The 16,867-nt window shown below is 38.9% G+C and overlaps 2 protein-coding genes across 3 annotated transcripts in view; both read left to right on the top strand.

Moving 5' to 3' along the window:
* LOC128616633 (rho GTPase-activating protein 22-like) overlaps positions 1 to 1,902 on the top strand; it is a 15,058-nt gene extending 13,156 nt beyond the window's left edge. The window contains exon 3 of the mRNA XM_053639256.1: positions 1,280 to 1,902. Coding sequence (XP_053495231.1) covers positions 1,280 to 1,399 — 120 coding nt within the window. The 3' untranslated portion in view covers positions 1,400 to 1,902. The remainder of the gene's footprint in view (positions 1 to 1,279) is intronic.
* si:dkey-191m6.4 (rho GTPase-activating protein 22) lies at positions 196 to 16,798 on the top strand. Of its 2 annotated transcripts, none has more exons than XM_053639253.1 (8): positions 196 to 1,367; positions 9,043 to 9,171; positions 12,406 to 12,613; positions 13,406 to 13,538; positions 13,726 to 13,799; positions 13,893 to 14,014; positions 14,201 to 15,095; positions 15,216 to 16,798. In XM_053639253.1, exons 2-8 carry the CDS (start codon positions 9,096 to 9,098, stop codon positions 15,436 to 15,438), a joined length of 1,731 nt encoding a protein of 576 aa, XP_053495228.1. In that variant the 5' UTR covers positions 196 to 1,367; positions 9,043 to 9,095; the 3' UTR covers positions 15,439 to 16,798. The 2 variants fall into 2 exon arrangements, with proteins under 2 accessions (XP_053495228.1, XP_053495227.1); XM_053639252.1 differs by lacking the exon at positions 196 to 1,367 and adding an exon at positions 6,299 to 6,966.
* Positions 16,799 to 16,867: the final 69 nt, after the last annotated feature.

The raw sequence follows: 16,867 nt of genomic DNA, 5'->3' as shown, positions 1-16,867 counted from the left end.
TTTTATCTAATCTGCAAGGATTTTGAATTGTTAACAGCCAAATAATCAACAACATACTCATTAATTCAGGTGCACGGTGGCTTAGTGGTTAGCACGTTCGCCTCACACTTCCAGGGTCAGGAGTTCGATTCCCACTGTGGCCCTGGAGTTTGCGTGTTCTCCCCGTGCTGCAGGGGTTTCCTCCGGGTACTCCGGTTTCCTCCCTCAGTCCAAAGACATGCATGGTAGGCTGATTGGCATGTCCAAAGTGTCTGTAGTGTGTGAATGTGTATGTGATTGTGCCCTGTGATGGATTGGCACCCTGTCCAGGGTGTACCCGCCTTGTGCCCGATGCTCCCTGGGATAGGCTCCAGGTTCCCTGTGACCCTGAAAAGGATATGTGGTATAGAGGATGGATGGATACTCGTTAATTCAAACCAAACAACTGGCCACAGCTTAGCCCTGCTTGTGACTGGAAGGTTGTAAGTTAAAATCTTAGGGCAGTCAGAGTGCCGCTAGTGGGTCTTTGAGCAAGATCCTTAACCTTATTCTGTTTGCACTGAAGTTATATTCTGTCGTGCTTTAAAGTATCTTTAGATAAACATGACTTTGAAATGGGTAAATGTAAACGACCACAGAAAATAAATCTGGTAATTCAGTTTAAAGCCTAGGGGCGGCATGGTGGCACAGCAGGTAGCGTTGACGCCTCACAGCTTCAGGGTTTCCAGATTGAGTCTTATTTCAATTTACTTTCTGTGTGGAGTTTCTCCCATCAGTTGTGAATTACTGTCTCATGCCTAGTGTTCCTGGGTTGGGATCAACCATGACCCTAACAAGGATACATCTGGATATAAATGAACGTCTGAACCCTGTGATAAAATTTAGCATTTATATTAAATACAACTGTGCAACTTGAAGTACTGACATCTTTGTTTGGTTAAATCATGGACCCTCAATGACAATCAACAATGAACTAATCGCAAATATGTGTAAACATGGCATTTTCTGCCACCGTCTGATGTTAATAGATTTAGCACTATGTCTGCTAGAATAGTGTATGACTAGATGAGGTGCTGATGCTAATTCTACAGGAAATCATCCTGAATAGATTAGGCACTTCTTTAACGTGATTGTTCAACCCATAAGAAGAGTCAAATTAAACCAAATTCACAGGTTAGCAAGGCTCAACAATAATGCTTATTTTGTGTAAAAGCAACACCATTACATAAACAAATGTGTTTAAATTTAAAGCATCAGTGCTTTTTAAACATACTAATGATTTGTTTTTTAATCGTTGCAGGGATGCATCTCACTCAAGGGAAGCCAAGTGAATGAGCTTACAGCTAATCCTGAGGAAGCAGGCCGATATCTATTTGAGATTGTCCCAGGTAAGAAAGAAATATATAAACCTAAATATTAAAAAAACCTTTAACATGGTGTGCAATCGATGGTCTGAAACCTATTTTTTTCTATAATTAATTAACAATCGAAAACAATAATCAAGTTTATTGCGCTAGGTCTATTTTGCATTCGGGTCATTTTACCCTGAGAGTAAATATGAAAAATGAAATAAAAAGGTGATTTTAGTCACTGTCACAATCTCTCCCACCTGAGCACACATAGCAGCCTTCAGGACATCCTCAAGCATGGGAATATTGCGAATATATGAGCTGAAGATACACAACACATAAACAAACATACATTGCTGTTCTCTTATAAAATCGAAAATGCCCTCATGATTCACTGGGCTCTAGTAAACAGAACATGAGGTTTGAGCAATTTCGCCATCATTGCAATGCTGATAAGCAGTACAATATGTGGCATTTGACAGACGCCCTTATCCAGAGTGACTTAAAGAAGTGCTCCATAGGCTCTATCAAAAACACATCCTCATGCTAGGTGACTAGGTCACGGACTGAGAGAACCATCAGTCAAAAAATCCTGTTGGAGAAGTTAGTACAGTATGAAAAGGTACACAAACAATTACTTTTTTTTAATTAAAAAACATGCTAATTTAAGTACTTGGTGAAAAGGTAGGTCTTTAGTCTTCGTTTCAAGCTGTTGAAGCTAGTGACGTTGCTATTCAGACAGCCAGGGGAAGTTTGTCCAACCACCTAGGTGCTAGGACAGAGAAGAGCCTTGATGCATGCCTTCCTTGTTCCCTGAGAGTGAGCAGTGCTAGAGGATCAGAGCGAGGATCAGTACAGCGTGGTAAGTTCTCTAAGTGGGCCATTTTTGGCTTTTTCGGCAAGCGTCAGTGTTTTAAAACTGATGTGGGCAGCTACAAGAAGCCAGTGGATGGAGCATAGCAATGGGGATATTTTGGAGAACTTGGAGTGATTAAAAACAAATTTTGCAGCTGCATTCTGGATTAGTTACAGAGGTTGGATGGCACACAGATGCAGACCTGCCAGGAATGAGGTCCAATTCATTCTCAAAATGAACAAGTACCTGAGTGGCCTCTGTGGATAAGAAATGTCTGGGTCCTCCGAATGTTGTAGAGGAGGAACCGGCATGAGTGTGTCAGTTTAGCTATGTGAGGCTAGAAGGACAGTTGGTTCACATTGGTTATCGAGTGGTTGTGTGCAGTGACAGACAGTGAGATCTGAGAGTTGTCCAGGGAGATCACAAGATCTTGACATCTCCAGGGATGTACAGCAGCTTGGTTTTGCTGGGGTTACTTTTCAGATGATGAGCTGCCAGACATGCTCAGATCTGTGTGGAAACATGGGTGTCGGAGGGAGGAAAGGACCGAGGATGAGTTGAGTGTCATCAGCATAGCAATGATATGAAAACCCATGTGAGAGGGAGAACAGAAGAGAACCCAGCACTGAGCCTTATGGGACGCCGGTAAAAAGTCTATGTGGAGCAGAAGTGGATCTCCTCCTTGTCACTACACGTAGAAAGCAAACCATTGCCATGCTGTGTCATGAATTCCAAGACTCAAGAGGATGGACAGGAGAGTCTTGTCCTGATTCTATACTTATTAAAGGCTATAATGGACTAACACATTTACTCCTCATCCCATTTATTGTAGTCATGTGTGTATGTGTGTTAAATTTATGATGAGTAAATATGGCACAGCATGACATTCATCCGTTCTGAGAGTCTAAGCATTCATTTGAAGACAAACACATTGCCAGGCTACCATGACTGAAGCACACCTGTATACTGTTAATACACACCTCGAAATCAGCTAACCCACTTCAACCTCTACAAACCCTATCAGTGTTTATAGCATATTGAATTTGCTCTAAACCCGTGTGAAAGCACCTTACACAATCTCCTTCTTTTCCTTTAGTAATCCACTTAAAACTATTTTATTTCACAGTTTTCAATAAAGCAGTGCAGACTGCTGTGAAACAGCAACCAATGCCAAACACAGGGCATCCATCCAATAAGAAAGAGGCTAGGGTTATATTTTGAGATGCAAATCTGTTAACATTTGTAATAGTGGCAAATAAGGTCAATTTATTCAAACACCTTTATAACTTACTGTATGTATTATTACTGTATTATTATATTAAAAGTAGACTTTGGATGCTATTAGAAAAAAAAAAAAAGACCAATTGAGATATATGAAATAATTACACCAAACTGATGTACCTTATACCTCACCACTGTTGGGTTTTCCATTCTGTTTGGTCAAAGAGTGTTGATTAATTGTCTATAATAACATCTCTGATGAACACTTTAGGACAAACGTTCCACATAAATAGAGTTAAGAATGTGAATAATTGTTGATATGTTGACATTTTCGGTAAGATAATTATTTATTTGTTATTTGAATTATTATTTATTATGTTTTGCATTTTCTTTTTCTTTTTTTTGTCATTTTAATTTCAAGAGACAGAAAGAAAGGACGAGAAGCTGGTGAGAGAATGACTGTTTATGCCTCTTAAAATGAAGGTGGTAAAAGGGATTAACTAACAACATTAATTGCAACTAGCAAATACAAACTGATAACAAAAAAAAGCAAAAAAAAATGTATGAGGTGTCATTCTTTAAAATATAAAAAAAAATGCTGAAATATAAAGAAATAAACAATTTAGGGTGTGCTGTTATTGGAAAATAATCAACTTGGGGGATGATAACAACAACTCTGCTTTATAACTGTATCACCTCTCTGTTATTGATTAATTTCCTATAACAGCAGGCCCCATCGTGTTTATTCCTACAAACAGACACAGATAATATAAATGTTATTTTATTTTTTCCATACGTTTGTGAAGGGACCTTGGTCAGATGTGATCGGTAGATTATATTGAGTATTCCAATCTGAGAGAGACAGTGATTAAGAACCACACTGAGGGGAAAAGATGATGATAATAATTAGAGTTAAACAGTGGATGCTGAGCACTGGGTACCACAATGAGCATTACAAAATATGTGTCAACCTACGACAATGATTAGATTATATAATATCATCATTGTAATAGAAGCAAAAAGGTGTTAATAGCCTCTATGTTTCGAAAAGAATCAGTTTGTGTTTTTGTAGAGTGTGAAATGATACAATAGTACAAAGTAGTCCTACTGGAATATACAGTGTAAGCCTCGAGGAATGATTAAATGTGCAGTGATATCTGAAAGGGAATATGTTTAGTAGTCCCAGTGCTGCAGAGATTGAATCTCATTTTCACACACTATGAACAAAGTCAATTTAAACTAAAGCACAGATGTTGCTAACACTATTTCCTGGCTCTGCATCAGTTTCTTTCCCTTCAACTCACACACACACACACACACACACACACACACACACACACAGATAGATATTCTCTTTAACTTCCAGCCTAAAAACCAGCACAAGCTTTTAATGCTACTCTCCCTCACTCGATATATTAACTTGTCTTCTATTTTCCGTGTGTGAGGTTAAAAGCAAAACCTAATGGCATGAGTAAATGGTGAATTATAAACACCGTACATGTTTCTAAAAAACGTTTTGCAAAATGTATGTGCATTTCTTAAACAGAAAAAAAAGGGACAGATGTGAATGTGAATTGTTGAGTGTTTCCATCAATGTAAACATAGTGAGGAAAGGTAGTAAGATTACGCACTCAAAAGAACACCAGCCAATCACAGCAGTGGCATACAGTGGAGTTAATTTCATGTGGATGAGTTAATATATTAAATGAAATCACTGCATGAACTATACAGTTAAACTGATAAGTTTGACATGCTCGTGCATTTCAGATGGATGCCATACAGTAGTAGAAACATTCAATGGTAATTAATTATTAAAGTCACAATCTACCATCAACATACAGTAATTAATACCTTTATGATGGTTTCACTGAAAATGGTTCAAATAACATGAGGAAAAGGATATCTTACCTTTAAAAAGTCCTCAGTAATACCCTAGTACTTCATCAACTGATACCTCCATAGTCCTACGCCCAGAGGGCATCTAGCTGGTTAGTAGCTTTCGAACAGAAACAGGAAAAATGCATGATCCTGATTGAGAAACAGGATTAAATCAATATATAAATTCTCACTAAATGTGATTAAAGACAATTAAAAGATACTTCTGTTATGAAGTGTAATGAAAATGTTGTCAAACTTTTATGGATATCATTGTAGCGCATTTTGCTGCACTGCATGTGTGTCATGTTAACCTGCCATGAATAAGCATTTGGAAGTATCAGGGGGGTCCAAACCACAAATAACCCCCCCCCCATACACCCCTATCCCAAAAACGCCTCTGAATCATAGCCATGAACTGAATTTAAACTCAGTTTACTAGGTATAGGCATACACTAAGTACTAGGTATGGGAAGTGATTATAAATAGCTAGCTACCTATGCATTTGCCAACTACTGTACTAAATAATAGTAAATGAGGGTACACCACTATACATAATATAGTTGCTTATGGCAGTACACTAATTAAACATACTATTAAAACATACTATGGTACGATGTAATTTTAGGCATGAGGAGACTAAAATACACAATTACTGCATTATGATATATTTGCAAAATCTGCTCGCATCACCTTGTAGCCAACTTATCCACCTCAACAATTCATAAACCATTTTTCACCCAATGTGAAAGCCTGTGAATTTTTGTTTTATCTATTTTTATTAATCATGTAGACATTCTTCTGAGTAAATTCATATAAAATTTTCATATAAAACTTCATAAATCAAAATAGTAAGAACACATAATTTACTGAAACTCCTCTCTCAGTTCAAAACATTTATTTAAGTATTATTCCTGAGAAGTTATGCCCTCTGGACAATGAGCCAGGCTACGTTTTAGGAAGTCAGATTTTACATGGTTGTGAAGCACAAGCCAGGGAGGGGAGTCTGTTTCATCAATATGCATAGAATATAAGCAACAATGGCACTGCTCATTACTGTGGTGCCAGTGACGAGAGGGTGGTGAAACCAGTGGGAAAAGCCAGCAGGCTGACGGGAATTTCCCTCAAAACGTAGGCTTTAAACTTACAGAGTGTAACTGTGACAGTGAAGCATCTGCTTAACCCGTTCAACACTCACATGACCGAGAAGAGGAAATGCTTCAGCAGAAAACGAAAGACAGTAGCTCCAGGACAGGCTCGGGGAAAAAGGGGTGTCATCCAGTCAAGTGCTCTTGGATTGATTGGTCTGCCGTTTTTGTTTTTATACGCTTTTGTTAAAGCTAAGCGATTGTTTGAAAAGGATTGACCGAGGAGATTGCGTCAACACACAAGAGCAAACAGCATTTGATTTAAAGGGTTGCATGAACTACTATCTAGTCCATTGAAGTAAGTAATGGCTTGTGAATGAAGACTTCTTGTTCGACGTTTACATGAAAATGATTTGGCACAAACAGTTCCAAATGGTTTCTACTGAGCCGGCTTGACTCATACCCATTTTGGGTTGGGGTACGAGGGACACAAGCTCCAGTGATTGGCATGGTCCCTGTGTAGAACTGTGCCAGGTCTTCACCCAGCACAGTATGGGGCATAACTGCTGCAAGCGAAGAAGGAACAAATCACTACAAGGTACAGTTAATATTTCTAATAATATTTACAGAAGTGTTTACTGCGCAGCAATAGATGACCTATGAACCGTCTCTTTTGACATTACATCCATACAACTGTAGTGTTTATTTTAAAATACCCATTATATCTCATATTTTATCTTGATTAGTATCAGTATAACAAATATTTATGGAAATACACAGAAAGCTTTTCCCATGCTTGGGGTTCAATATTTTTCACTCCGTGTGAATGAAAATAATAATTCTGCACTATAACTGTATGTTAGCGTTTGAGGTAATACAACAATGATTTCAGTTTTACAAATAAACATTCTTTATAAGACAAGAAGGATTGTTATTATAGATATGAGGTATGTATAAACGTCTTAGGCATCCTTTATTGTTCTATGCATTTTTGATGTTGTCTGCTTTAGTGTGTGAATTTAAAAGCCAAAATTTTAGATGTCCAATATTTAATTTTCCAAAAAATATAATGTTAAAGAAAAAATATATGGCGTGTAGTTTTACACGTTCTCCCCATATCCAGTAGATTTCCTCTGGGTTCTCTGGGTTCCTCCCACCTCTCATGCTGGAAGGTGGATTGGTGGCTCTAAATGGTGCCCTGCAATAAACTGTCATCCCATCCGGGGTGTGTTCCCAGCTCATATCCAATATTCTCCGGATCCAGCTCGACCCAGACCAGGATAAAGCATTTACTGGAGATGAATGAATGAATGAATGAATGTAGTAATTGAGCACTTTTCAGATGAAACATCACTGAGCATGAGGCTGGAAATAATCTACCAGCCAATTTGATTATAAAAGTACATGAGTATAACCAAGAGAATTGATGCAGTTTATGTAGGCAAAGGGTGGGCACACCAAATATCGATTTGATATGGTACAATTCTGGCACTTTCCTAATATGCATGAACTGTAAGAGGTCGATTGGAGCTAATATAATCCAATTACATTGCAAATTTCTCAACACATCACACACATTGTGAGTGTGTGTGCATTATGTAATACTCACAGAGGACAGATGGCATTCGAATGCCTCAACACAGTGAGAAATGAACAACTCTGGGTCTGTGCTGTGGGCGTGTGTTACTTTTGGGGGACATGGTGGCTTAGTGGTAAGCATGTTTGCATTACATTTCCAAGGTTGGGGGTTCCTGCCTCCACCCTGTGTACACAGAGCTTGCATGTTCTCCCCGTGCTCCAGGGGACTCTGGTTTCCACCACAATCCAAAGACATGCGTTGCAGGCTGATTGGCATCTCTAAATTGCGTGAATGTGTGCGATTGTGCCCTGTGATGTGTTGGCACCCCGTCCAGGGTGCCCCCCACCTTGTGCCCTAACTTCCCTGGGAAAGGCTACAGGCTCCCCATGGCCCCATGTAGGATAAGCGATATGGAAAATGGATGGCTGGATCTTTTTGATTTGAAATTGCTATAGATTTCTGACTGAATGTCCAGAAAATGCAGTGTTATACTAGGGATTCTCTTTGTAGCCCTTTTACCTGAATAAAAGTTGTCGTGTTTTTACATGATAGATAGATAGACTGTAATTATAATATACTGTAAATTTATTATACTGTCATAATAAATTATGCAAATAATGTGTGTGTGTGTGGTTCTGTGTGTGTGTGTGTGTGTGTGTGTGTGTGTTGCAACCTTTTACATGGAGAGCAGAGCCATCTGGTGGTGATACATCAACCTGCTTTTTAATGTACAAGTAAATGATCAGCTCCACACTTAGGCTATTTTTTATTTATTATTGTTTACATCAGTGTGATTGATTATCAGACCATGTGGATGTTTCTTTTGATATATTGATTATTCTTTCGAACATTGGATTTGTGATTGATGATTTATGAAAGCAATAAATAGCACTTTTAAGGACAGTTACAATGCAGATTAAGACATAGTAAAGGTGACACATCATGTGGATTAAAATGTGTCTTAAATTAAACTGGTTCCAGTTTCTTCAGAAATATAAATTACATACATTTGCTATAATATGTGTAAATAAAATAAAAGTCAAATCTAATGTGTGTACTGCCATTCTAACATATTCGGTTTAATCTGTTTTTCAGGTGCAGCTGGTGAAAAAGACAAGACCCCTGTGAGCCATGAGACCTTTTTGCTCATGGCCAACTCCCAGAATGATGTGGACGACTGGGTGAAGGCGATCAGACGAGTCATATGGGCTCCTTTAGGAGGAGGTAAATACCTAGAGAAAATAGTTCTGGTGATCAAAAACAGAGAGGCCGGGGTAACCTGCTTACCTGATCACAGCCAACTTGTCTTTATAACTGTGCTCCAACAGACACATTAATAGCCATTCCCCACACACATTCATTGAGATTTATAAAAAGTAAACTTGATGTACATGTGCAAATTATACATTAAGTGTGTATGCACGCTTAATCTTTTACTACTGTAATGAAGTGAGCAAAACTAATTAATATAATTTATTTCTATACATTTCTTTTTCTACAGTAACTACTCATTCCTGGCTTTATCCTGGTTCTAAAATTTATTTTTGTATGCATATATACTGTTTAATTATTCTGATCTGCAGAAAAATGCCTCTAATGTATCAGGAAACCACAGCCATGGAAGGTAAACTGGTCCCAGTTTCTTCAGCGGATACATGCCGATAGTACCCATCATGAAATCCAGAAAGTTGGATGCAAGTGCAAACAGTCTTTAATGAAAAAACAACCAAAAAATAACCAAAAACTATAAAAACTTAAACAATGGACTAGACTACGGAAAGACAGGGTAAGGCAAGGGGAATTCAACATGAAAACCAAAACTACCCCCAGTGTAAATACAACACCATATAGTATATATGGTGGTCTCGGGGGGCGGGGGTGGGATGGTTGTCCATGGTGAACATGACAGTACCTGAGGTTTTGCAAAATGTCATGTGGTTGAAGTGTGCCTTACAACTACTTTTTCAGTAGTCATTTAGTGGAAAATTTCTCCCATCTGTATCCGTCCCACGCTACTTTGTAAAATAATATTTTTAGAAGTTGCACAGACACCCTACTCCCTCGTATCTCTACCATCATGGAATCCCTTCTTTTATCCTGCCATTGTCAACAAAACATAATAAATCAGAAAGTCAACACTGAGGCTCCTCTAAACTGTCATCAGCAGCATAGACAGAAGAAACATCCTGTTTCCCTCAGAGTCATACAGTCACAAACAAAGAACAAATAGAAACACCAAAACCAGACACAATTACACGCCTTGGGAAAGTATTCACCCCCTTGGTGTTTTTCATGTTTTGTTGCATTACAAGCTGGAATTCAAATGGATGTTTATTTGGATTTTATGTTGTAATGGGCCTAACAAAATAGTGCAAATTGTTTAAAAACCTGGTTTAAAAAAAATTTAAAAACTGAAAAGTGAGTGCATATGTATTCACCCCCTTTGCTATGAAACCCCTAAATAAGATCCGGTCTAACCAATTAACTTCAGAATTCACAAAATTAGTCGATTACTGTCCACTTGTGTGCAATGAATGCGTCACATGATCTGTCAGATGATGCCAGTATAAATACACCTGTTCTGAAAGGCTCCTGAGTCTGCAACACCACTAAGCAACATGAAGACCATGGAGCTCTCCAAACAGGTCAGAGATAAAGTTGTGGAGAAGAATAGATCAGGCTGGAGTTGGAAAAAATATTCCAAACTTTGAACACCCAACAGCACACTATTAAATCCATTATTACAAAATGTAAAGAATATGGCACCACTACAAACCTGACAAGAGAAGGTCACCCATCAAAACTCACCAAGGGTATTAATCAGAGATTCAGCAAAGACACCAAAGATAACACTGAAGAAGCTGCAAAGATCCACAGCAGAGATGAGAGAGTATCTGCCACTTTAAAATGAAGAGTTGCCAGAAAAAAGCCATTGCTTAAAGAAAAATATGGCAGACTCCCCAAGCACATGGAGGACGGGGGGGTTCTTGTATGATCTGTTTATATGCACTTATCAAATAAAACACCAGTGTGCCGAGCCCTTTTAAATTCATTAAAATGGATTTCTGGCAAACAATACAATGTCGGACGTCTTTCCTCACTAGAATATCCTCACACTCACAGACTAGTGTGTGATGGTGACTCCTTATCCTCAGATTAGGTTTCAAGTACTATGGTATTAATAGCAAGTTAAGGTATCTATAGTTTAACATATGTTTTGTGAACTAGACATGTAATACACACTACTGTATTTTATGAAAGGAAATAGGGATAGTACCAAATTATAAACAGACACAAATAGAAGGCACTCTTTTTTTTATAAAAAAATAAATAAATAAAAAATTATAACGTGGGAAATAGAGGAAACCAAATAAACAAATATGACCGCACAAAAACCCTTCCGATTTAGGTCATGCCTTCCTCTGCTTTAAATCTGAATACAGATACAAATCTCTGGAGCCCTACATGGATACAGATCAATGACTGTATACGGATGGACATCGTGAAAGGGGTTTAAAAGTGAAGCCGATATGTCATCTGTACAGTCATGGATACAGATACAGATAGCGGCATTGTGTTATCCGCGTAGGGTTGTAATGTTCTGTGTGTATATCATATCAAACAAATCCTGCTTCTTGCAATTAAAACTTAAATGAAGACTGAACCTTTGCTCGCATTTGAACTATTCTTAGTGGCGCTGGACTTGTAGACCTACAACAATTAAAATGTAGATCTCATGTATACTAAATATAGCGTATATTCCAAGTAGGACTAGAGAGATATTCTCTTACCAGCGAGTGTCAGGAATGTTTCTGACTTCCCCACTTACAGAAATAGCACTGACGCCACGGTGTTCATTAGCCAGCCGCCGATTTTCCTCAAAGGAATAAACCGGTGTGTTACGTAATAAGGACTACATCTCTAATCCATTCTTTTTCCGTAACTTTTCATTTTAAAACTTTCCGTCTGCTTTTAATCTTTGATAGATCAGACTCTGTCAACGTGCCTGCGTGCTATTTCTATCTCACTCGTCAAGACGAGCACTATGCGACACACAGGAATGGGAAACCAATGACCAGATGTTCAAGAAAATCAAAAATATGCCATTTTTTGTCCCTGAAGAACAGTTGTTCTTTTGTAGTTCATGTTCCTCTTTGAACTACTATGATTTTTGCCCAGTATTTGACAACTTTGACAACGGTGCTGCACACCGGCTGTATCATCAGAAGTATGGTCTGTACATCAGATTAAGAAGAGCAGGTTTTTCGCAGGATTTTTCAAATGCTGTTAAAATGCTGTTTAGATGAGGCCTTATATTATATTTGTGTTACAGAAACATAATATCCTAAAGAATTTACATGCATGTATTAGCCAAATATTGAAGGGTACGTATTTCTTTACATTTAACTGCAAATGTAATAGCATAGGCTGTCTTCTGTTTCGTCCTATTTTTGATAGGAATTTTTGGACAAGGCCTGGAGGACACAGTCCAGTACGAAAAAAAATTTGGTGTTCGACTTGCCCCACTTTTAGTCGAGCAGTGTGTGAATTTTATTAGAGAGCGAGGACTCGATGAGGAGGGTCTCTTCAGGATGCCAGGTCAGGCCAACCTGGTCAAAGAGCTTCAGGATGCTTTTGACTGTGGAGAGAAACCTCAGTTTGACAGGTACAGAATTTTTGGGTCAGAATTTGTGTATCAGTATCTCTTACTATTTTTATCACCAGTAACTGACGGAGATATTTTGGAATGAATTTTTGTAATCAATTGGATTGCAATAAAATGAAAAGATATAGTCTGTGCTAACGGGATAGTCTTTGTATGTATTATGCTGTTTGTCTATAATTTTGTATTATATTTATTGTATGTATATTGACAGTAATGACTGGGCGGTCCCTGGTTAGATCCTGATTACGGGTTACTGTCTGCGTGGAGTTTCATATGTTCTCCCCAATGTCCACCTGGTTTCCTCTGGGTTGTCTAGTTTCTTTTCACATCCCAAAAACTTGCCAGCACAGGGATGTTCAATCTTATCCAGAAGGGGCCGGTGTGGGTGTAGGTTTTCATTTCAACAAAGCCGAAGCCATACCTGATAGTTTACTGTAAGCCGAGATCAACTAATCAAACGGGTGGAATCAGGTGTGGCTTCTGCTTGATTGGAACGACAACTTGCAGCCACACCGGCTCTTTGCAGATAAGATTGGACACCCCTGCACCAGCAGCTGAATTGACTTTGCTAAGTTGCCCATAGGTATGATTAGGTGTGTGAATGTGTGTGTTCATGGTGTCCTGCAATGGACTGGCATCCCAACCTGGGTATATATCCTCCCCACACGCAGTGTTACCGAGATCATGACCCAGATCATGACAAAATGGTTACTTAAGATGGATGAATGAATGTTCTAATGTTCATGACTACTGTTCATAAACTATCACGACTAACACTTAAACTATTTGTAGTAACACTGATGTCCACACTGTGGCTTCCCTGCTGAAGCTCTACCTCAGAGAGCTGCCTGAGCCAGTCATCCCCTTCTGCAAGTATGACGATTTTCTTACTTGTGCTCAGCTTCTGGCCAAAGATGAAGAGGAGGTAAGTAATTATCAGTAATGATCTGCTAGAACTATCCCCTTTAGCCAAACAAGGAGCTGCTAGCATGGACAGTTGTGGTGTTATGTAGACATTGCTGTCACAACTGCTGTGGTGGAATTAACCTTGTGATGCAACATAGTCTTTATCAAGGCTGCACGTTTACATTTTGTGCCACCACTATTCACAGGGACTACAAGAATTAGGGCAGCAAGTGAAGACTCTTCCCTCTGCTAACTACAACCTCCTTAAATATATTTGCAAGTATGTCCATAGTACAGGCTTTAGGAGCTAAGTAAAATACTGAACCAATTTCCCCCCAGCCTAGTAAAATATTTCTTGTGTCTGAACGTTTAGGTTCCTCGATGAAGTACAGTCACACGCGGGTGAAAACAAAATGAGTGTACAGAACTTGGCCACTGTGTTTGGACCTAACATTCTTCGTCCTAAAATGGAGGACCCAGTAGCTATCATGGAAGGTATGCTTTGGTCATCAATTGAAAAAGTAAATTCATTACCTCTCTAATTGTGTCTCAGGGTTAAATTTGATCTGATGACAGACATTGCACTAAAGTCTTTTCATTTCAGACCATAGTTTGTAGTATTTTTTACTTTGACAGTGTGGAAGTAAAGCTCCTTAGAAATTTTCCCATTACATTTGGCAGGAACCTCCTTGGTCCAGCATCTCATGACTGTACTTATCAGCAAACATGATCAGCTGTATCCTGATCAGGAGCTTGAAGCTCCTGAAGTCTCCATGGAGGTGAGACCTCAGTGCCAGCACCACCAGCAGTCCAACCTTGTTGGCTGGATCTCTGAGGAAGATCTCCAAAGCCTGACACCTCCTGGGAAGAACCCCAACACTAGTGACAACCCCAGCAGCAGTAGTACCTCATCCCTGGATGGTATCCCAGCAGGTCCATCTCCTAAATCAGTCTCTCAAGGAAAAGCTGAGACAGCAATCAGTCCAAGCAAGCAAGCCAAAACATTACCTTCCTGGAAATATACTTTCAAAGGTTCCTCACCACGACAACAACCTGCCAAAACTGCTGGTCCATCAGCAGATGTGAGCAATGTCTCCAGTGGAAACTGGCTCATGAACGGACTCTCATCATTGAGAGGGCACCGTCGTACTTCCACAGGTGAACGTGCAAAGGATTCTGGGTCGTCCCAAAGACTGTCAACCTATGACAACGTCACATACTCGTCAAGCCCTGGAAGTGTTCCCAGTGTAGACAGCTCTCAGTGGTCCACCTTATCTTGCGAGATCTCAGTGTCGGGAAGTGACAACGTAGAGGCAGACAACAGGACAGAGTCAGATGAAAATTCTGTTGAACCAGAACCGACAATGGATGAAGTAAACTACATAGAGCAAGAGGATGCTAGTGGCAATATGGTGTCAACCTGCAGCAGTGACACCAATATAAACAATGTAGTGCCAGTCATCACAGTCATGGCCGAGGATAATGATGAAAGCTCCTCATCATTGGTCAGTGTGGTAGCAGCACTGAAAGAGGAACTGCAGAGTCAGAAACTGGTTTATGAAACCAGAATCAACAAGTAAGTCTTACACTTTTAAATAGTCATCCATAACTGTATCCCTAATTAAGACTCCTAATTGTCTCTAAAAAGGATCTATTGTGTTAAAATTTCCTTGACTCCTTTTTTTCCACTCTGCAGGCTGGAAGAGTCAAGTGCACTGCTCCATGTCCAGATGGAAAGATTAGAGCATGACATGGAACAGGAAAGAAAGAAACAAAGAATGCTAGAAATCAAACTGAGGAACTCAGAAAGGGCCCGGGAGGATGCCGAAAACCGTAATCGGCTCCTGGAAAAAGAAATGGAGGACTTCTTTTCTACACTTGGGGATCTGGCTCTTGGAACAAGAACAAGTGACATTTAGTTTCTGTGTGTTTAGGGCATGATGGAAATGATCCACAAACCAATCTGTGGTAACTGTGGGCAGTACTGTCTCTGCATTTCCTCAGGTCTCTCTAGAAGTGTGTGGACTGAAATTCCATGTTTATTCCATGACTATTTCTCTAACCTCATGTTACACGATTGTCTTGACCAGGACCTAAAGGATGACAGAATATGTAAGGATGGACACAAGGCCTTACTCACCAAGGTCTACAACATATCACTGTGGATGTTAGGGTAGCCAGTTCCTACCAGTAATGTTAGGCTATTTAGCCAGTTGTTTACACTTACAGCTGTTTTGTCTGGCTCTTAGTCCAGGTAAAGAGACAGTTCACCAACTAATGCAACATCATCATTCATAACCAAAGCCTATATAAATTGCTGGCATTATTTGGTTTGGGAACATAAAGTGTGACCTCTACCCTGGAAGAAAAAAAGTAAGAATTGTAATGACAGTGCCTTTGTGGAGATTTTGTGTTGAAAAACTATCACCTGGTTTGCTTGACTAGAATAGTTCCCAGTTTTGGAATTAATATTGGAAACATTTCATGTGGTGTATTATTATATATTAAAAGGAAAGGCCTTGTGAGAGTTAAAGTCAATGTAAAACACATCTTACATGGGAAATATGGGTTATTCTCAGATTTTATGAGATATTTAAGAAAGTGATTAGAGGTTAATATAATGTTATAAGAATGTGTTCACTGTGTTGGTTGATTGATTTAGAATTTAGAATTTATTTTATAGTGTGCAAAATCATTACAGGGCTGCGCTGTGTATATTTCATGTTGGATGTGTTCAAATCAGGCACTGAAGTAATAATATTTGAGTAACACCTATGAAAGTTGTTACATCCCTTTATGTTATACCTTTATATAAAGGAGCGGACAGTGTTTATAAATCTATTGTATTACAACTGGAAGTGATAAATATGTCACACGGCCATATGTGCAATGGATGTTTTGTTGCTTCGCATCCAGTATTTCTAATACTTCTATTATCTGTTGACCAAATTACAGTGTGTTCCTCTGGCTTCAGTAGTTTCTTACACTAAAGTCTTTTTCTGGATATACTTCGAACATTTTTTTTTTTTTAATGACTGTCGAGCATATTAGGATGTCATACACAATCCATCTCAATGTGCTTAAGTGTTATTCATATTTTTGAATCGCTGACCAGTTAATGTGGTGCTATGTATCTGTACACAAATATGTGCAATTAAACGGAAAACTGGAAAATAGAAATATTTATAGATGTATTTTTTTATTTGTTTGTTTGGTTTTTTTTTTTTTTTTTACACAACACTGTTTCTTAATGGCCAATAAAATGTGAGGATGAAGTATGTATGCAGCCAGATATAACAGAGAAACCAGAAGCCTGTAGTGAAGATGGGATAGGGGGATGAAATATTA

The sequence above is a fragment of the Ictalurus furcatus genome, chromosome 13, assembly GCF_023375685.1.
Source record: "Ictalurus furcatus strain D&B chromosome 13, Billie_1.0, whole genome shotgun sequence".
In the NCBI taxonomy this organism is placed as follows: Eukaryota; Metazoa; Chordata; class Actinopteri; order Siluriformes; family Ictaluridae; genus Ictalurus; species Ictalurus furcatus.
This window is presented reverse-complemented; position numbering and strand designations above follow the sequence as displayed.

Excerpts from the sequence above, each read along its gene's own strand:
- si:dkey-191m6.4 (XM_053639252.1), top strand. The coding sequence starts at position 6,921 with ATGGGGCATAACTGCTGCAAGCGAAGAAGGAACAAATCACTACAAG. Across the intron at positions 9,172-12,405 it reads ATGGGCTCCTTTAGGAGGAG|GAATTTTTGGACAAGGCCTG; the intron begins GTAAATACCTAG and ends TATTTTTGATAG. Across the intron at positions 14,015-14,200 it reads CCCAGTAGCTATCATGGAAG|GAACCTCCTTGGTCCAGCAT; the intron begins GTATGCTTTGGT and ends TACATTTGGCAG.